This window comes from Beta vulgaris, chromosome 5, assembly GCF_026745355.1.
Source record: "Beta vulgaris subsp. vulgaris cultivar EL10 chromosome 5, EL10.2, whole genome shotgun sequence".
Taxonomy (NCBI): Eukaryota; Viridiplantae; Streptophyta; class Magnoliopsida; order Caryophyllales; family Amaranthaceae; genus Beta; species Beta vulgaris.
The window spans coordinates 2,741,741-2,764,478 of record NC_079206.1 but is presented as its reverse complement, the minus strand read 5'-3'; the positions used below and the strand labels follow the sequence as shown (position 1 = coordinate 2,764,478).

General features: G+C 35.2%; 1 protein-coding gene across 7 annotated transcripts; it reads right to left on the bottom strand.

The window, feature by feature from the left end:
* Positions 1–2,678: 2,678 nt before the first annotated feature.
* Positions 2,679–22,641, bottom strand: LOC104892192 (protein SPA1-RELATED 2). Of its 7 annotated transcripts, none has more exons than XM_057394879.1 (13): positions 22,487–22,638; positions 22,299–22,361; positions 20,030–21,481; positions 19,285–19,442; positions 17,276–18,071; positions 12,346–12,492; positions 11,839–12,156; positions 11,668–11,727; positions 9,795–10,763; positions 9,623–9,688; positions 6,287–6,373; positions 4,514–4,610; positions 2,679–3,048 (listed from the first exon to the last, which is right to left on the bottom strand). In XM_057394879.1, exons 3-9 carry the CDS (start codon positions 21,434–21,436, stop codon positions 10,572–10,574), a joined length of 3,078 nt encoding a protein of 1,025 aa, XP_057250862.1. In that variant the 5' UTR covers positions 21,437–21,481; positions 22,299–22,361; positions 22,487–22,638; the 3' UTR covers positions 2,679–3,048; positions 4,514–4,610; positions 6,287–6,373; positions 9,623–9,688; positions 9,795–10,571. The 7 variants fall into 7 exon arrangements, with proteins under 7 accessions (XP_057250862.1, XP_048501162.1, XP_057250861.1 ...); XM_048645205.2 differs by lacking the exon at positions 4,514–4,610 and having other exon boundaries at positions 20,030–20,196; positions 20,341–21,481; XM_057394878.1 differs by lacking the exon at positions 4,514–4,610.
* Positions 22,642–22,738: the final 97 nt, after the last annotated feature.

Sequence of the window (22,738 nt, the reverse complement as noted above, 5' to 3'; positions counted from 1 at the left end):
AGATGAAAAGATGAGTTGTGAAATATTTGGTTTGTAAATGAGGTTTATATAAGCTTGTCCTTGGTCTCATTCCTTACTATAAAATCAACGAAGATATAGTAGTGGAGAGCACATCTCCAATGATGAATTGAGTACCACCTTCTTGGCACGTTTTAGCCAATAAAAAAAATATCAAATTGACTTGATCTTTGTATAAACCTCATATGTAAAAATCAAATTGAAATGTTTAGTTTGTTATCATATCATCAGATTGTAGCTGGGAGTTAGGAGACACCGACTTTAACAATAGCAATTATGCCCGTGGGTTGCACGTTGTAAATAAAATTATATATTGCAAAAAATATTCCGTTGAATCGTCTTAATAATTCACCGACGGTAAGGATGGGGATATTAGTAAATGAAAATTGTTGGTGCGCTGGTTGCTTGTCCATTTTGATGCCAAAAATCGGGAGTAAATTTTGCCTCTCCACCTGGTAGACTATCCACCATCGATAAAGACTTGTTGAGAATTGTGCTAATGGAATCCAATTCAACATAATTTTTTTTAATGTTTTATTAGTAGTGGGTTGTCTATCCACTGAGTAGGTGTAGCAATGTCCTCAAAGATGCTACGTGCCAGTTTTTTACAAGCTTTCATCTCTATTATATAACTGAACAGAACATTAAGATGACGTTCACCCTGAAAATACTTGACTACCCTTAGATGATATAATGGAATGAACAATATTACAAAAAAAAAATAAAATTAAGAACTCTTTCTCTTTTCAACTTGTCATTCTAAATAAGTTAAAAATGGTTTATGCATCGAATATTTCAATCAAAAAATTAAACGAAAAATGTCTTGACCTTTTTTTTTAATAAGAGAAGATGATACACATAACGTCCATCTGAAAATTCTGAAACACTCACTACATCTGATACTGTTTAATTCTGTCAAACAAACTCATTATGTCTACTCTTTTGGTTAAAAATTCAATCACGAAAAATTAATATTAAAATCACTCACAATCTTTGTTAGTTTTTTGCATAAGCAAATCAATATATCTAAATTCATCTAACTATTAATCTTTCACTTTCTAAGTGTAATTGTAATTATAGTACAGATGGAGTATAATAAGATAACAAGTTTTGAAATTATGGAACGCATCCTTGCATATAAGGCATTAAGTATTTATTTGAAGACCGGAGAACTTACAATTTACAAATGTACACAACTCTTTTATAAACTTATATATATACCAAGCAAAGCTTGACATAGTGGTAAAAGTTTAACCTTAAAGGTCATGTGACCAAACTACACTAGAAACTCTTTGGGGGTGAGATTTCCCTTACTAGGGGTGCTAACGAGCCAGGATGACTCGCAAACTATTCAGATTCGTCTCTGTCAAAGCTTGACTCAGAGGGGATTGATTCAGTTCGAGATCGACTCACGACCTTAACGAGCCGGGCCTGAGTCTAATGGAGTTTGGCATGAAAATTCACTAACACGTTCGATTTTGCTTACTATTTTATATTTTAATTTGTAATCCAACTTGGACCTCTATTACATTAGGCACTAAATTCCCACATTGGTTAAAAAAACAAGCATCTATCTTATTTTTTTATAAATTGATATTATTCCTTACTCAATTGAGAGCTTGATTTTGTACCCCCTTTGTTGAAAAACAACGTCTATATTATATTTTTTTTACCAAAAGAATGAAGTATATTTTTAAATAATTATTATCTAATGATTGCAATATTTGATAATTGATTATTTAAATGCACTTAGAGTCTTATCGCTACAAATTTGGAAATCGAAATTTTAGTGAGGTTAAGAAGGAAACCAAAATATTAAAGCATATGTAGAGTGAGTCTTTTTCTTTAACAAAACATGACGTCTCACATCGAAATTTAGCAATGGTAAGAGAGAAACCAAGTTAAAAAACCATATGTAAGACGAGTTTATTTATCTTAAACAAAACATAAAGTCCCATATTGAAATCTTAGCACTGCTAAGAAAAAAACCAAGTTATACATGTAGGATAGAATGACTTTTTTTTCTTTGACAGACCATTTAGTCCCACATTGATATCTTAGCAACGCTAAAGGAAACCAAATTATAAAACATATGATGGGTGAGTGAACAAGTCCACCTACTTTTTGGAGCATACTTGACTTGTACGATTGGACCTACTGCCTAAGTGAAGAAAGTGTTTGGCAACTCATAGACTCATAGTGAGATTCTATGAGTTGCCAAAATGACATCTTACAAAATTTTGTATCAATTCTACCAAACTTACACTTTCACTTTGGTACCAAACTTTAAGTTACTTTGATTTTGATACCAAATGACTTTATTTTCTGCCACTTTGACTTAACTTTAGTACCAAAAGTTTTGTGATTATAAGACACCAATCCGGACTCGCCATTGACTTGGGCCTACACAATTGGGCCTAAGCCCAACTTTTTTCAATTATGTTTCAAGCTAAACCTCGAGCCGAGCCCATATTTCAGGCTCTTCAAGCTCGAGCCGAGCTTGACTTCTACCGTTTTCGAGCCGAACCTAAGCATGTTCGGTCTCGATTCAGCTCGTTAACACACCCTATCCCTCCTCTAAGCAGTCTGGCGTACAAATCTGACCGATTTACCTATGCGAGGTGCCAATTCAGTAAAGTCATTCGTCTTACCTACCTAAATAAAAAAAATATTTATACTTCATATACTATATCACTTTGAAACATCAACAACAGGCATCCACTATATATCCAAGATCCAATTTGCTCCACTATTTGCTTGAGGATAAGCATGAGAACAAAAACTTGATTACAAAGTTGATAAGTGTTCAAAATTCCGGATTCTGGAGTGTGTTAATCGTCATCTTCAATCTCTAGATAGGAATAACCAAGATACAGAGCAAGATAACCTAGAACATATGTCCAACAAAATCACCAACGTTCTCTCACGACCCAAGAGGTGACACCAAAATTGGGTACAAGAAAGCTGGCACACGTTAGGCAAGAATGAAATGAAGATAACTGCAACCATCAAAATGAGAAGAATAAGTACCTGCAACAAAACATATTGTTAACACCACCACATGAAATCACTTTGCCAAAGTGAGTATAGCAACAATAGAGTTACGGACGGAAAAAATGGATAACCTTAACAGTTTAAACCGTTCAAATACTTTATAAGAGTGCTAATTCTCAAAAAATGGAATTTTACAACTTGTCAATATCACAGTCGGTTCTAAGCCTGGGATAAAGGAAGGAGGATTCCGGTAATGAGAGGCGACAACCAGCACAGAACTTAGTCACATGATACTCATGAACGAAGTTTATGACATCAAAAGACTTTAGAAGCTCAGAGATATTACTCCCTCAACTTCCCAGAGATCTTAATGTATGTCTTGAGATAAAGAAAGAAATCATACACACGTGGCAGGATCGAGAAAAAAGAGAACAAATCCCAAATAGAAAGGAAATACAAGGCATGTGTTAAGCTTATTGTAAAACGTCCATATCTGATAAGTGTTAAGTTCATAGAGAAACGAAGGAAAAAGATACTTTCTCCTGTAACTATTCAACAAATACTACCTCAGTTTAACAATACATGCACCATTTCTATATGACACAAACCAACACTGAGGAGAGAGAGTGTTGTGATTGCATTCTAAACCCACATGATTATGTTTTAAAGGTTGCGATGTATTATGAAACATCCAAAACAGAAAATGGTGCATATATTGTGAAACACCCAAAGACAAAAATGGTGCATGTATTGTGAAATGGAGGTAGTATTACATTATTACATACATAACACCAAAGGTAAGCTGCAATCGAGACTTGAAGAAAATGGTTAACATCTTCCAAAACTTGACTATCCGGGATATATTGTAAAGTAAAAGGAGGATATCCCAAGTAAAGAGGCAACTACATCGTATTGTCAAGTAGTAGTTGCAAGTACGACTACTTCGATACTCAAATCCACTGAAGCGTCCAGTGATTCAGCATACAGATGGAATTATGTGCAATTCAACATATAAATGGAATTGTATGCAAGCTATGCTGCAGATTTAACAAAAGATGGATGGGAAATAGTCATCCGTCATACCCCCCATAAAGGTTTGTCTAGACAAGGACCATTTGCAAATATGCAAAAGATTTTGTCTGATATAATCTACAATATGGTTAGGTTAGAGCTAGTGACTAAAATCTACAAAATCCCACTCCTTATTAACTCGTATATAATGACCCAAATTTGTTCTAGGGGTCATATCAGAGACACCAGCAAGAAACTGATGACAAGAAGAAAAATCTGAAGACTTGTGAAAATTAAACGTGGACTTGATAATACAGAAATGTTCTGGAAATCATCATTAGCAAATAATGAGATGGGGATACCAAATGATCTTGTGTGAAGTAAAAAAAAATAGGAGGATTTAGATTGTTAACGAAAAATGACAATCTACAAATAAGCAATCTTCCATTAAAAATACTTCTTTTAGAAAAATAAGGTGAAAGGGAGTCACCTTTTCATAAACGCCAAGAAGGACGAAAGAACTTGGCTATTTTGCCACAAAAAATTAAAGAGTAACCAAAAACCTACTCAAGATTCGATCCATTCATCTACAAAACCAAATTGTTGAACACAAGGCCATAAAAAGTCTAATCCAACTCAAGTATAAGCTTTCTCTGTGTCAAATTGAGCATAAAAGGTGACTTTTGAAATGAACTTATTGCAAAATGAGACTGGCAAGATATTGTCATTAACATAATAACTCCTTGAATAGGACTATCTAGTTTATCCAGATAGGACAAGGTTGACGAGGACTATGGAGTCTTCCACCATGCTAAACATTTTATACATATTTATATTAGTTTATACATATTTTTCATAGTTTCTATATATTTTCATTAGTTTCTACATTTCCTTATATCTCAGTTTATACATATATTTGATCATTTTGTACATCTTTGTTTATCAATTAATGCATATTTCACCTCAGTTTATAGCATTTCATATCAGTTCAAACATATTTCACATCTATCACTCCAAACATTTATATCAATTACACATCTTTAAAAAAAAATCTACATATTTCATCTTCGTTTATGCATAATTTAAATGAGTTCACACATATTTTCACACATATCATACCGATTTATACATATTTTACCATTGGTTTATACAATTTTTTAGTCCATATATATATATACACATATACATATACATATAGGGGCAAGATCACATGAGAACGCTCCTTACATGATAAATGAGAATGAATCTCTACCACACGATTGGATTACAGTTACAACACTTGTTCATTAGAGTTATACCCTTTAAAAAATTTTGAGCCCAGAAAGAATTTTTTTTTTTTGAATTTTTTTCTTCTAATATTCTTATTTTTGCAGTTACATCACTTTTTCATTAGAGTTACATCACTTATTCATAAGAGTTATACAATTTCTCACGTAAGTATGTATTCTCATATAAACTCATACATATACATATATATATATATATATATATATTAGTTTCTACGTAATTCATATTAGTTTATAGATATAATGGAGGCATCTTATACGCATTGCGTCTATGATTCACTTTAATATTTAAAAAATTCTCTTTATTTGTTGCCATTGTGCTAAACAGTCTATGTTTCGCAGTGGAAAACTTTGGGTTACCCCAAGGTTGACTAATAAGAATCTTCATAATAGCTTCATAGATAGTATTAAATAAAATCAAAAGCTGGAAATGACAAGCAATATCAAGTGAACGTATTCCAAGTATGAAGTAACAAAACTACAAAAGTATGGCCAATTGCTTAAATAATATGATCAAGGAAAATAATTAAGTTAGGTTCCAGTAAGTTCCTTTAAGTTCATATAATCCCATAAGTTTAACTCTTACAAAATAGGTTCCAGCAAGTTCAGAGTTATAAGCAGGTTATACCATTGATTTTAGGTAAACAAAAAGCATTAAAGGTTACATAATACAGGTAAAAGCTAATTAGTTTAATAGCTACACAAAAATTGTTTAAAGTTATATACTTAATAAAATACACTTGATAGTTAAGAGAAAACTCTTTACATAATTTGCAAAATAAGAAAAGAACTCTTTACATAATGCCATAAGATCATACAACAAGGAATAATAAGATAGATACATAATACACCTTTTTTGCACAGATAATCTTTTTCTTTTTGCTTAAAATTAATTCAAATATTTGTGGAAAACAAATGTTCATGTTTCCAAAACTTTTTAAACAAACTAAATAAATTATAAATCTGATTAAAGTTACCTTCAAGTCGAGCTTCCAAAATGAAGTATGCAGCTTCCTCTTTTATATTCAGTATCTGAATCTATGATCCTACAGATCTCGGCCACACTGTTAAACGGAAAGCTAAAAGTTAAAAAATGTCAACAAGATTCAGATCAATCCTTCTTCAATCTGATGAGGCCTCCAAGTAGCTGTTAGTATTAAATACACAATCACTTTTTTTTGCACTTGCATTGTCAAATGTTCCATCAAAACAAATACTTCCCCCGTCCCAAAGTTGTATTTACACTTTTCTTTTTCATTCATGGGTGGTTGACCGTCCCGGCCCGGCATTTCGGTTCGCTATATTTGTGAACCGTAACCATAACCGTTCAAACCGGTAACCGTCTAAGCGGTTAATCGTTTTTCCGATTAACCATTAACCGTGACTCAAGTTTTAGTAATTTATTTTATTTAATTTATATGTATAATTCTCACTTATTCTCGACATAAAAAATCTAACATTGATACAAAATTAAATAAATAAAGGCACTAAACTACTACCTACTATCAAATTGAAAAGGCTTGTGGTGTTACTACCTACTAACATCAATAGAAAATTTTACTTAAGTTACTAGTTAGTAATAATATGTCAATAAGTGAAAGATTGAGAATGCTTATGTTGTTACTAAACTCAACAAGTATTTATACAGCATCTTATACTATGTAACTAAAAGATAAAGCTACATATTACAGTAGTTATCTACATAGACTCGATAGAATAACAAAACATCAGTGTAGTAGTAGATAATAAATATGTTAGACTAACCAACTAGGACAATATACAACAAGAATTAGATAAACATTAGCTTAAACTAATGTTTATTTCCAACAATAAGACAGTAACAACTGAAAATGAAGTTTAGCTGTAATAACAAAAACTAATTAATCTAATTATTATAAAAAAATTGAAGAAACTTAGATAAAATAAATATATCCGTTTTTTCATTTAACCATTTTATAAATAAAACTATAACCGAACCGTACCGTTTAACCGTAACTTTTACCGGTTCGGTTACTGAACCGTTCAACCCCTATATCTCCGATACAATTACCGCAAATTTGACCAGTTTTTCGGTTTCGTTTTTTTGTGAACAGCCCTATTTACACTACTATGTTACTAATGGTTTTAATGTCTCTCTTTTGCCCAAAAAAGCACATTTGACACTGGCTACTCTCTCTTCAATTTAAAACATGCCTCCTCGCTCCTTCAATAAAGATAGAAGGACCCACGCTGTCTCTACTTCAATCAAAAAATTCTCTCTTTATCACATCTACATTTTGAATAGAATAACAATTGATAACATAACCTCATCACCTAAATCTGTGTCATGATCAGTGTCAAGGCTATTTTAATATGGAGGGAATAATTGTCCGATTAATGCTCAATCTCAATCTAACTATGTACTCCCTCTGTTCCAAAATATCGGATCCGTTTATTTGAAAGTCAAAGTTCATCAACTTTGACCATATTTTTTTTTACTAATATATACTTTGTTTTTATTTACTTGTTAAAGTGCACATTTTCTAAGAAAATTAGAGGGAGAAAGAAGGGGACCACGAAAAGATGTTTTAATCCCTTTTAAAACCAACAAACATGGTCCCCACCACAAACTTAAATAGTAGTATTAAATGAAGGTAGATTTGTACTTTTATGTGCCAAAAGTTTCCAAAAGTAGTATGTAGCACTTAAAGTGACACTTTCATTTTAGGAAAATGTAGCAACTAAAGTGACACTTTCATCTTAGGAAAATGTAGCAAGTCAAAGGAAAAGGGGGACTATATATAAAAAAGATTATCGCATTGTATCTTGTTAGAATTGTCTCAATGTATATTTTCGAAATACCAACTTCTATTAAATGTTTTATTAGAGGTCAAATAAGTGTCCCAATGATCTTCCAAAGAGAAATGGATCCGGTATTTTGGACGGGGGGAGTATGAGAAAAACTTTAGGATTCGGAAAAAGTCTACATCTCCGTATTCCAACAAATGGGTAAACGAACAGAATTTGACACCAAGTTTTGTTAAACTAGTCAAAACACTAGACCATTTACCACATACCAACCCATGCTATTCATTTCATGGTTTGTGGCTATGTTACTTCGACACGGATACAGGTGTTGTGTCCAAGTAGGGATCACAGGATCCGACACTCTACTCCAAAAGTATGGCCGATATGGGGATACGGTTAAAAGAGTGTCTTGACCAGTTTTATAGACACGGGTATCGTATAAGTGTCGGAAAAAAAATCCACACATCTTTTTTCCGTAAAAAAAAAGTTGTAAAATTGTTAAAAAGTAGATATAATTTAAAATTTTACCTTGAAAATTATTATAACTACAGAATAGAAGACATTTATTTTTCATATTGGTTTAATAAGTAAGAGTAAATGAGGGACATATTCCAATACACACTAGTTCCAACTTCCAATAGTCAACTGTACATTTAATAAGTATTTATTTTGCTTTTATTTGTTTTTCTTTTCTTTATAACATTTCAAGTTTTAGTAGTATTTGTTTTGTTTTTTTTTTCCAGAACAACCATTTCCCACGTTTTGACCTTCCACCCTTTCACCTTCTATCTCTGTCTTTCATCTTCTTCAGTTCTCTTAGTTCTCCCTCTCTCTGTCAATCACATTCTTCGCATCGGATAACAATGGAGTCCTCCTTCCAGTTTGAAATTGATTGAAAAGCAAAATCCCCATGGTAATTTTCCTAAGCTTGGTCTCCTCTCTTTCCAATTTCACATCTAGGGTTTGTTATCCAAGCCCTAGATATGTAATTTCTCCATTGCAATTTCAATGGGCTTTTCTTTATTCTCTTCGGATTGGATGATTTCGACACCTCTCTTCCGACACTTTTCTGATACCCGACTCGAACACTTCTTCAAGCCGTGCCGAGCGTCGTGTCGAGTAGACACGCGACACCCAAGGTGAAAGAGGGTGTCGAAGTAACATAGGTTTGTGGGGGAGATTAGCATATTAATTAACATATTTGTTTACTTGCTTCATTTTCTTTATTCATAATACATCATATGGCAAATATTTCATAGAAACATCACAAAAAGAAAACCTAATGTACATCAAACTATAAACAAATATTAAGCACCCCCATTTGCAGGCAAACCCAGACCCCACCCTCAAAATATAAATAAAATGAATTAAGAAGTCTATGAACTTCAATTTTAATGTTCAGTTTCCAAAAGGGGATATTTGTATCTGAAACCGGCGCTAAGTACTATGAATTCCTATAGCATATATAGAAAGTAATTAAAATATGAAGAGAACCTTAATTTTGAAGACTCAAGTGTAAAGGTTACCTATCGCGTATAAGTATTCCGAGTCAGAAATAGTTGTAAACCAGCACAGATACGGGCCATGATCACCTAACCAAAAAAAGTTAAATGCACTGATTTACATTACAGATGAATTTAAGCACAGGAATAAAGTACTCCATCCATCCCAGAAAAGCTTCACTTTCAGAAAACTTACTTGTATATGACGCAGCTATTAGGTAGTTCATACTCACTCACTCCTTAGAGTAAGGGGAATTCCATCCCTTTTTTCGGGTTCAAGAGCTCCGGACGACTGTGTCACTGCAGTCTGATACACTCGCCATACTAAGAGAGTCGTTCCTAGCCTAGTTTATGCTTTTTGGCTCCTTTCTGAGGTATGAGGAAGATTTAGGCTGTTTCTGTTGTGCTTCCGAAGCCTAGACCGACCTTTCACCTTGGCTTGGCCACATATCTCAAATCAATCCTTTTTTAAAAAAATTCTGCTTTCTTATCTTCCTTTCTTTGAACCTACTGGTATGTATTGTCCCCTAACTATAGATCAGATCCACCGGACGAGAAAATCAATTCCACAAATCTGCTGAGTCATCAGACTTATTCATGAGGAATATAGAAAGATGTTGTTTGCCATCTCTCTCAAACGCGGGCAGTTCATGACAATATTTCAATTCATCCATCAAACACACCCTTGAACCGAAACAAATTGGTAACGAGCCATTGATTGAAGAAGAATGTGATTGATGGGTACCACCCAGATAAACTCGGCATAAGTTCACCAATACTCCATCCTGATAGCTGCATTGCGCAGGTTTATGTACTCACTTGGGCGTACTCCAAAGCACACCCTTAATAAAATAAGTGCATAATCATATCAGGTCAACCTCCACCACCGGCAGCTAGCAGGAAGTCCACCACAATATAACTTGGACGGCAAAATAATGATAAATCCTTGATCGCTTTCGTAGAAAACAATCCTTTACACCATCTCTAAAACTTTTATGCACCCATTCGAGTTGGCAGCAACAACCACATTAGATTTCCCTTTCCAGCACACACTAGAAACGAACTGCCCATTGCTTTCGTCGGTCTCTTTTCCAGATATTGGATCAATCGAGCCAAACTTGTGAGAGGTGATTGGCATAGGAAGAGATTTATAATAAGTATAAACCTGAGCAAGATAAGAAAGAAGCGTCAGACAAGTCCCATAGGCCACAAGCCAGGAAAGTATGACATTTAGAATAAGACTCTCGGAAAACATTCAGTTCTCTGTAAGTAAGTCCATAAGTATATATGCCAGAAGGTTTCACTTGTGTTTCTTCGTAAAAAGATTGTCAGAATAGCATTTTTACATCCTACCATGGAAGGGGGGGGGGGGGGAGATTAAAATAATAACACTAACAATAACTATACAAATTTATCACCAAACCACTTAAATTTTTCAAAATTCAACATATGCACTTAGGCTCTGTTCTTTTGGACTGAATTAATGAAATTCAATTCAGTTCGATTCGGACACATTCATTTCAGTTCATTTCAGTTTATTTTCAGTTCACTTCAGACAAATTCACTTCCGTTCAGTCCAAAAGAATAGAGCCTTAATGACTTAGCTTTTTTTAGTCATTAATTTCTAATTCCACTACTAACCTTAATTAATCCCTATTTTGACCCATTAACTTTAATTGACAACCATTGAAGCACCATCTATTGCCCCTTTCTCTCTCTCATCCTCTGTGTCTCTACTCTTTTTGCCATAGGTGGTGTTTCAATGGTGTTCAACTGTTCAAATAGGCTAAATGACTCGAATAGGGGTTAATTAGGGTTTAGTAACAAACTTAAGGGTTCACGACTATAAAAGTTGACAGTCGTTAGTCATTAAGGGTGTATGGTACATTTTAAGGAAATTAAAAAGATATATGGTGAATTTGGAAAGATTGGAGGGGATTTGGTGGAAAAAAAAATTACTCCGGGGTATTTGATACGAAAAAGAAAATTACTCAGAGGTATTTGGTGAAAAATCCAATAATTATAATAATAAAAATGATAGTAATATATGTATAAAAACGAAAGAATACCTCATTGGATTCTGAACCACAAGCTATGTATCCTTCAGAAACAGACAAGCCCACAAAATTCTGCAAGATAAAGAAGCGATCATTAACCAGAACTATCTGCTAGACAATTCAAAATATACTAGTTCATATCCCAAATCAAGCAACATTTTTAGCTAAGCATAGGTAACCAACCTTCTCATTCTTATGCCCACCGAGTGTTAAGCTACAAGCATTGTTGGACAAACCAGCAGGATCCGATCTGCTAAGGTCCCAAAGCTTCAGTGTGTTGTCAGTGGAAGCAGAAACAAGGGTCCCAGAATCAACAAACTTCACATAACTGACAGCTTTCTCATGACCGGCTAATATACACCATGGAGCACTAGCATTGCGGAGATCGTAACAATATATCTTATAATCAGCAGATCCATATGCCAGCAAATGCGATGAGTATGCAGAGAACTGAACGCAGCACACATTTGCAATATTCCGGATAGTATGCAAACAATTTCTCTGCCAAATTTTACAGAGGGATGAGATATTCTCCTTTTACAAGAGACATGTGACATCATGGATAAATTAATATTTGCATACTGAACAGTCAGTGACAGTCAGCCATATTATCAGGTACATTATCATGAGATATGCTCCAACTTTATGAGAATTTAGAGGGAGAAGGGTGTAGGTTAATTTGGAAATTACCTCACTGATGCTCCATAACTTTACAGAACAATCATCACTTCCACTAACCAATTTCATGGGATCCAACAGAGAAAAGTCAACAGACCATGCCCTTTTCTCATGTTCAGTATACTGAGAAAATTCTTGACCGGTACTTGCATCCCACAACTGTAATTCAGTAAAATAAAATAAAAAGTATAGCTCAAAATCATCTTCTGAAGTTGGATAAACTGAAAGTAAGAAAGTTTGAAGATCAGAATTCAGTTGTAATAAATGACACAACTTCCCGGATATGTGAACAAAAACCTCCAAAATGCTATACCCACAAAAACAAGATAAGTTGCTCACCATTATGCTTGAATGAAACAGCAATTTGAATATGTATAAAGCGAAGAGAACTGTTTCTTCCAACAAATTGTTTGGACCCAGATAATACAACCACCATTATCACCACCCAGCAGATTTTCTGCTGTTGACAGGTCCGGGACGGTCAAATTTACGAAGCCTCATCTCGAATCTCGACTAATAATGGTTCTGATGTTCATAGACCCATAATGAAGGTATTTTTGACATGTTGAGGAAATTGTTAAGACAGTTACAAATGACAGTACTACATTTTAGCCTATTAGTAGAAGGGGAGTAGCAAAACTGAAGAAAACATATACCATCTATCAACCTCGCGTAAACGCTAGAAGACGGAACACTGCTTGAATCTGCAATTCGGCAACCAGATACTAAAGCAGCAAAAAAAATTGAACTATAGATGCTAAGTTCTGTGACCACTTGACATGAACTATTACTATTTCACATTCACATGATCTCATATGAGATTCCTTCAATATGATCTGATCATATTGCCCGAGTCTATATAGACATGCAAATTTATTCGTTTGGTTTCAATAAAACACATCCAACATTTCTTAAATCACTTGATTCCCAGCTCGTCTCTTTGTCTAAACTACTCATTTTATATGTTCGGTTTTCTATTTATAATTTACGGTCATACTTTTTTCTTTAAAATCTTTTTCTGAAAAAGTGATTAGAGTTTTCAGTTCAAAGAACTAGTATAAATAATTTTGAAATTGAAAACTGAAAGCCAGCAATGATAACACATATGACCTCAAATTCCAAGTTTATTCTTCCTCACTAGGCAGCAGATTTTATGAAACTTGCTAATCTCCACCACTTTGGTCCTGTCACGTTCCTTAACACTGGGTAAGACCGATTCATCTGTCTCCAAAGTGAAAGCTGAACCTAAAATCCCAAAATCAACCCACCAACAAACTCTGGAGGTTACAAGAGGAGACTTCATCGACATGGTAATCCAGCCAGTATCAGTCCCTCCATGGCTTCAATCAACTGCAACATTAGCTCCAATCCCCCAATGAGACATGAGACTTAGGGCCTGTTCTCTTCGACATAAAACAGCTGAACTGAACTGAATTGAATTGAACTGAAATGAATAGTGATATGTGAGAGTAAAAGTATTGTCCACAGCTGAGCTGAATTGAACTGAATTGAACTGAATTAAATTGAACTGAAAATAAGCTGGGGAGAACAGGCCTTTAAAGATTTCCAAAACCTCTTTTCCTAGAGGACTATTATCTTTACATCTTTTTAAATATAAGTACCCACCTCGTCTGAAATTCGTATAAGAAAATATTAGAAGCTAATAAGTAATAAGTAAACAATTAAAAAAGTTCTAAACAATAAATCAATCGAATTCAACAAAGATTGCCCTCAGCAGCCAGCACTCTCGTTCAACCAAATTCTACTGATCCATCTGCAAGAATAGTCTCAAAAAAGTGTTCAAGATTTTGCCTCTTTATGAAAGACTAAGAGCTTGTCCTACCACCTTCTACCCGACGCCAACAGCCATGCACTTATAGTTCTGGTACTACAAAAAAGGAACAACCCCCAACCCCCCAAAAAAATTAAAAGGCTACAAAAGAGGATTTTGGGCCAAAGAAATTTCATGAAAATCAATGAATGAAGATTCAACCACTGAAGAGGTGAATTTGTCAAAGCTGCTTATTTTACGTACTCAGGGAAACATAGAGTTCCTAATATCTGCTACTACGACCTTATCCTCCAGAAACAATGCAGATCATCTAATATTTCGTATATATCTGCAAGACAGCTCCTTCCAGCAATCCCAAAGAGAGAATTATGTTATCCACCAACAACTTGCTCCAGCCAGACACAATCCCTATAGTAATAAGGCATAGCAGAGATGACCAGGTTTCTTGCTATCAAAGTGCCAGTCTGTACCTATATAGCACGAAAATGAAGAAGAGACACACATTTGGACAGACTGAAGAAAGTGGCAATTCCAGTAAAGGAGAAATAAGTAATAAGAAAATTAGTTTCCTTTTAACAAGCTTGTTACATGTTTCAAAAAGAGGAAGTACTCATTGCCGCTCATGCCTCAACATTAACAAGAACGAACCAAAAAATGGTGTGGGATCTCACTCCACAACTAGAAATCCAAAAACTTTCACTTTCTTTCATCTCCAATAGATTCCTCGATTAACAGATCTAGGGATGCTGAGAGTAACTTATGTAGATGCGACAATGTAAAAATCTTCTTATTACCAAAAACTTTACAATTTTCAGGATGGAGTGAAAGGATTTAAGAAAGTAAAATTCTCCTTGTGGTTAGCTTTAGTTTCCTAGGGCTCGCAAAACATGTGTTTAACATCATTTTCTATTTCAAGTTTGGGCAATCATTAAGGAAAGTATCCCCCCAGATGTATCAGGAATGCGCCGATTCCATTCTGCTGTCATTCAATTTCAAAAACGTTTATCAAAAATGTCTATGCCCAGCAGAGAAAAAATTAAAGTTCAAGTGAAGAATTTGAATACTTCCCTTCAAAACTTTTAACAAGTAGCAACTGAAAGTACAGATAAGTTGTGTTCAGAGTTCAGACTACTCGCGCTTAAGCGGCATAAGCAGAGAAAAAAGGTACTTGGCCTTACCCCTCTGCTGATGGAGAGGAGTTCTCCGTTTCCGGTTCATCTTACTACAAACTCTTAACACAATACAAAGACCATTTCCTTCTTTTTTACCATTCATTTCTTTTCTTCTCCTAAGAATTTCCAAAGTCAGTAATTCACTGTTCATGGAACTTTTATGGTTATCGATAACATAATAGATTTAAATGGCTCGTTAAACTATTCACTTTTTCATATATTGTAGTAAATGGTCATTAGATATGGATCAAGACTTGTTCGATTGTAAGCAACCTCAGTGGGGAAAGGCTACGCACTCCGATTCCCCTTACCATATTCACAGTAAGAGCCTCTTTAAGCATTGGCTTAATATTGATGTCATAATTGTTAAATGAACTCTGATTAAAACTTCTAAAGCCCGAAATTGAAAATTATGCTCTCGCAGACATAAGAAGGCATGCCGGAAGCTATATTAGTTATGTGAACCCGGTCCTCTTATGGGTAACAATCATCATTTGCATAACATATTCATCCCCATGCATATTTGACCCAACCATAAATAAGTTTAGAAATGAAGGGGTAAATTTTGTATCTAATTAAACATACTTTCCCATAGTGAACCAAACACGTTATATAGCTCCATACAAATTGACTGTCCTGGTACTTAGACATCATAAGAAGTATGTTTCACTATAACTTAGTAACTAAATCCATGAGAAAATGTGAGTCAAAGAACACTATAGTCAAGCACTTGAAAGCTGAACATCCTACCTGAAGGAAAATATATTCACATTGACGTTGAGAGGTGTATTTCAAATTTCATATTTCTTCACAAAGCAAATATGGTTCGACAAAGAGCACTAGATAACCAAAAGTAGTGGAATTCAAGTAGCAAATGTATTTCGCATATGACGTGATAGAATTAGTAGTATCTCATAGAATCATGATAAATTTTATTTCTTTATTATTTACAGACCGATCACGATTGCAAGTGTGGACATGTTGGGTAACATGTAGGCATACAAAAAATAAGAATCATCAGATTGTCATGCTATCAGGGCCACAAGCTCAATCACCATACATTAAGCCCCTCTTTCAGTATCTTTTTCTGCAATTGCTCCACTGAATTAACCACAATACATAGTTGAAGCTTGTTGATCAAATTTTATCTTTGGGTGCGAAATTCACGCATATGCTAGGCCAAACAATTAAATTAAGACCCTCCCTCCCCCACCACCACCACCCAAATAAAAAAGAACTAACATGTTGAGATGTAGCTTTAATGGTTCTTTCACATTTAAAATACTAGTGCAAGGCAAAACCAACATCAACAACGCAGCAACTGATCACCTGGAGAAGGGAAGGTCCACACAACCACATTTCTAACCTGTCTAAACAGCCGAGACTAGAAACAGGCTAGTCTTAAGAGACCCAAAGAAAGTACAATCTCAGCAAGAGAACGCAGTAAAGACAGAAGCACTACACATCAAAGTAACTAACAAAATGCATTCTCAAGAATAAGTGAGGAATAGAAGCACAAGCAGGAAAGGAGAAAGTACAACTCTCCTCTTCATCCCTAGATATTGAAGCCAGAAGAGGAGTAGAGGACCTTCATTTGAGTTTGAAAGACATATTTCATCAAGACATAAGATATAAATATTTCATAGAGAGAAAATAAACTAAAAAGAAATCAAGCACCCTAACAAGGACATATAGGCTACAAGATGACACAAACGCATTTAAGTCAGCCCTTGGACAATCTGGTTGCCAGGCTTTGGCCAAACTATAACAAGCGCAATAAATTTCCAACATACCAAAATTGAAGGCCGGATCATCGAACATGAACTCACAATAAGTTCATATTACATCACTAACTACAAGATATAAGCAATAACCATGACGAGTAAACAATAAAAGTATTCAAGATCAAGGAGCCAATCGTACATAAAAGTGTCAAGCAGTATAGGGGAGAAAACATATGTATAAGATATGTACAAACCTTGACGATACCATCGTAATCCGTTGAAGCCAAATAATTTCTGATATAATTGTTCCAGCAAACACAACTGAGCTTCGATTTGTTTGACATCTCAATGACTGGATAATGAATATCAACAGAAGTGTCATAAAGCGACTGATAATCAAAAATCTTTATCTTTTTTGATACTCCAGCTGCGGCAAAGTAGTCCTCATCTCGGTCAAAACTAAGAGAGCAAACAACATTGGTAGAGTTCGTAATATCCCTATTCCTTAGAGTTCCACAAACTTTCAGTTTACTGTAACGAGCATACTTGCATAGACCATCAAAGAAGGCTCCGCGATCATCCAATGGTTTCTGTTTTTCATCATCATGTGGATCTGGATACCAACTCTCTCGATTTTGAAGTATATCCCTGCCTGTTCGAACCACAGGATCACTCACAGAAACATGGATTTGGGAGCGTGCTGAAAAGTAAGCCCTTTCAAGCTGAGCAACATTGTTCAAGAACCTTGAGTCGCCACCATCTGGATGTTGAAGGAAACCCCTCTCCCTTGCGTTGACCATTTCGTCTCCGGAGCAAGTCACGGTCGTGGATTTCTTCAATTGGTGCCTCCTCTCCAGTTCCTTAATATCCGATTCTATGCACCCAAGATCTTCCACCAATTTTGAGGCATGTTTTTGCTTCTCTTCTTTCACAGAGAAAAGGAAGTGGGACAACAACTCAGATTCACCTTCATCTTGCTGAATAGATGACGACTTGTCATCCCCAGACAATGTGTGTACTTCACTCACGACTTCTGATTGTAAAATATCTCTAATCAACAACAGTGATTACCCAATTAGTAACATGAAAAATCGAAACTATAAACTCAAATGCAAAGATATTCAGTATAAGCACACATACCATTATATCTGTTTTGCCTACAGCATTGTGTCGATATTATAAAAATGAAGTTGAATTAAGCATTGTTCGCAATTATGATACAAGCAAATAATGCAAAAATATTCAAGAAGATACCCATAGACCAATAGAGTCACAGCAAAAGAGTACCCTGGTCTGATGGCCATCCTATAGAATTTTCCCTTTAACCTAGGGGTCCCCTAGGGTTGCACAATAACTCAATTGTAGCTTAAACCACTCAAAATTAATCTTGTGAGTCACATCCTTTTAATACTACATTGACATTCCGTCGACTCAGTTTCACTCCAACTTAACCTAAACCCTCGAAATTCTACTCTTGCCTCAATAGCTTCAACTTAGCATTAACCCCAACTATAGTTTCATCACCACTAGAATATTATGCGCAAAAGCATACACCATGGTAATAAATGCTTCCTAGAAAGATTTAACGGCTTTCTCAATATATTTGCAATATCCCCTTTACTTATCTTAACACAAAATTTATAAAAGGCTATGCATATTAGACATCCCCATTAACTCGTTTTGGTCATATATAGGTCATCTTACAACATTGAGTCATCGACCATAATTCTTTTCAACAGAAATATGGTTGTGTCCTCTCGAGATGAGATCGCTGCATCAACATCCTCTCACTCACTGGAAACAATATACATTATATACTTCTTTTTCTATACTTGCGTCATATAGCATGGGCACAATTATATAGGAGAGAAGAGAGGTAAAAGGGGGAAATAAGTGCTAGGGGAAGGAGAGAGAACATATTGCCAATTTAGGAAATGATGCAAGTGATATGTGATTTCCATTTTCGGGAACTGATGCAAGTAATATGCAATTTCCAATTTAGGGAAATGATGCAAGTATAAAAAGACGGAGGAAGTATGATAAAACTAATTGGAAAAAATATTGTCAAATGTTATGAAATGTCATAATACCTTCCTACATTTTCCTTTAACCTCTGATACCAAGTTGGAATATTTCTTATAGAATAAGAAACTTTAAGACCTGGATACAAAAATATTTCCGCAATTTTTTTGTCTTAACTTCAGTAATTGCAAATATGCCCACACAAATTAACCCTTTTGGCATCAAATGGGCTTTATAATACCTGGCTGTTGGCCTGAGTGAAGGTTCAGGATGAAGTAGCCACAGGCAAAACCCAGCTTCCTTTGGGTTTTCCGATAAAAAATTGGGTGGAAGAATTCTATGACGCATATCAGACATTGCTGAAGCTTGTACTTTCCCAGAGTCAAAACTGCTAAGTAACTGGAACAAGAAGGCAGAAACCATCTCATTAGCTTAATCCTGTTAAGAGTTAGCACAGGAAGACCATACTAAAGAAGAAAGCAGACAGAAAAGTTGCTAAGAGCCAACAAAGACTGCCACTATTCATTTTACAACGACAGGTAGACATGGTAGTGCAATGTAAACATAAATGTGCCAGTTAAATTAAATACGACTGCATGATAAATAGAAAGAGTATTTTTGAATGTCTGAAAGCAATCGAGACAACTTGGGAGTTCAAGAGCTTTGTCATGCACCGGAATGGCGAGACAAAGAAAAAAGCAATTGAGAGATGTCAGCTCAGCTCCCATTATTTGCAATGTTGAACGTCATATCATTTATACCATTATGGCTGTCTTAGTGAGGACATGGAGTGGAAATGCTTCATTTGACTAAAATAAAAGGCATGTCCAAGAGACTGCACCTCTGACACAGTTGAGATAGCATAGATCTTAAGTAGAATATCCTATGACTTGCATGGATAAACAACTTAAATACTCCTTCGAAGGCTAGAAAAGCCATCTCATATCAGATAGATGTCTAAAGACAATAGAATCTAGTTCACGCACCTCAAAAAAGAAGATCCCAAGACTATAGATATTTGACGAAGATGTGCAACCCCTGCCCAAGAGCTCCTCAGGACTTCTATACCATTTCATTTCTTGCTGTTCATTTGAAGAAAATGCACGCTGCGCTGAAGATAGCAATTGTGGCCTACTTAAAGTCTTAGAATCTCCTGGACCAGCAAGATTGGCATCAATTCTATTTGTTATTAGTTTTGGGCCATATCCTAGTTGAAACTGTGACTTCATCTTGAGAAAATTCACATTATCAATGGACTTATGGTGCTTTGCACCTAAATGAGAATGGGGTAACATACCCTGCTCCAATGGTCTTTTCAGAGCCTGTGAATTCTGAACATCCTTATGCATAACACTCCCCTGCATTTCATTCTGTGCACACATGCGCCCAAGATACACAATCTCTTTGGAAGGCAACAACCTAAACCAAGAAGGACGTAAGTCCACCAAGACCTTGCCATCTGAGTGACAAGAATACACCAGATCCAAAATCTGCTTGAATAAATTCAAACTATCAACTCTGAGCAATTTCTTCTGTCTTGAACTCATCCACTCCCTAAAATTTATACCATCATTAACAGCTTCACAACTACCAGAAGCAGTATTTGCAGAGTTAGATGGAAGAACAGAAATGTGTCCCGTATTTACAGGTGAACTGGAAGCTACTAGGGGACCACCAGCAGCTTTCACAATATGCTGGCCCTTAGATTCAACAGTAGCAGGAACTGGACCTCTACATAAGACCCCCTTACCCTTTAAGGTATTTTTGATAAAATACTCTGGGCCTTCAGTAGATCTGGATATAATCTTCATTCTCATAGTCCCGGAAGCAAGTGCATGTCGCAAGACTGCGTCACTATCATTGTAAGTTGACTGGCCCGGGATTAACTTCCCACTTTGATTGAATCCTTGAAAAGCCAATTCATTGGAAGTGTTTGAGTCCTTTGAAGCACTTGATGTTGAGAGATATTCCTCCTTGTCGGTAAAATGCTTGAATGCAATTTCAGCTTCAGATCTGATCCCTGGCTGATTCCCATGCTGCCACTCATGAGAGATTGTCTCCATCATCTCACCCTCGTTCATCGTACTAAAATCAGTATTGTAATCTCCCAGGGTTAACTCCTGAACTCTGACTTCCTCACTTTTGTTGTAACTCGTACATGGGTCTTGAGACATATCTACTATGTTCACATCAGTATTCACATCTTTTCCACCTAATATATCCACAAATTGTTGGATTGAACTCCTCCGGAAATCCCCCTCCCGAAGAATAACCTTCTGTCGTGCTTCCAATACATTGCCGCTCTCTACCAAATTCTCACTTTCTTTACCTTGGGCTCGAACAGCATCTGCTCGACTAACCATAGTCACATCCTCAACATACCCTTCATCCATAGCGGTCAAATGCACACTATTTTATCTTCAATGCACCAAAAGCATCTACAACACAGCGCCATTGACTTAAAAACAACCACAAAAGAAACCCAAATAGAAGAAAAAAAAATAGTACATTCCGATTTCCAAATCTATCAATCAGATAGAGTATAAGAAATTGATATTACCTTCATCATATAGACATATAATCATATTATACAACATACACCGGATCAATCAAAGTAGCAAACATTTGTTAAACTAAAAAATCCAACCAACATGGGAACAATCATAATAAATTCGCCAAAACTTTTAATACATGAAATCAACAGCCACACAGTAAAAGAAAACATAATAAAACTAGCTGCATCTTCACCTTACCTACATTAATACATCAATTTTAGAAAGAAAATGCAGAAGCATCACTAATATATCACACACAAAACACATTCTATACATTATCCACCGACAAAAAAAACCATGTATCTCAAACTCAACCAATTCAAATTACATTGAAGAGAGGAACTAGTATGCATGCACTAATTCAGAAATAAACACCCAAAAACACAAACACACACAAAATTAAAGAAAATAACCAAAACAAGAAATTGGTCAAAAATGGAACAAATTAAGAGATACCCACAATTCAAAATCAACAGAAAAAACTCACCAATTAACAGCAGAATCGTTTTCCGTAGGTGGGAAAATTGCAAACTTTGTATATTGAAAAAAAACCCTAAATTTGAGCTACAGAAGTTTTTCTTCACATATCAATCTTTCCTAAAATGGAAAGCTACTAATATATCTTGCGTTCAATTTTCTCGACCAGAAAACAAATGCTCAAAAGTACAAATAAATAAATAAATGAGTAGCAGAAGAATACCAATTGTAAAGTTATATAGTCGTATATATATGTGGTTACCTCAACTTCTGAAATTTCTGTGTCCTGACAAAATCATCATGCGAATAATATTAAATCAACATAGAGTATTTATATTATTTAATAATTTCAGGTATGGGTAGAAAATAAGAGGTTTGTGGCTATAAAACCTGCAAAAAATAGAATAATACCTTTGTTTAAGTGGTTTTGTTTGTGTGATCTTCAATTGTTTGTTGAAGAGCTTTCGTCGTCGTCGTGTTAATTATTAAGTGAAGGGGAGAAAGACAAGAGGTGCTTAATTGATGCTTTCTGGCGCACTTTTATGCTCTTTGGAGGATGTTACACCTCAACTAAGTCTTAATTGGACTTATACTACATTCTTGTGCTTTGATTTTGTGGTGATTGTAGATTTGCAAAACATTCTTGTGTGCAAATAGTATTAT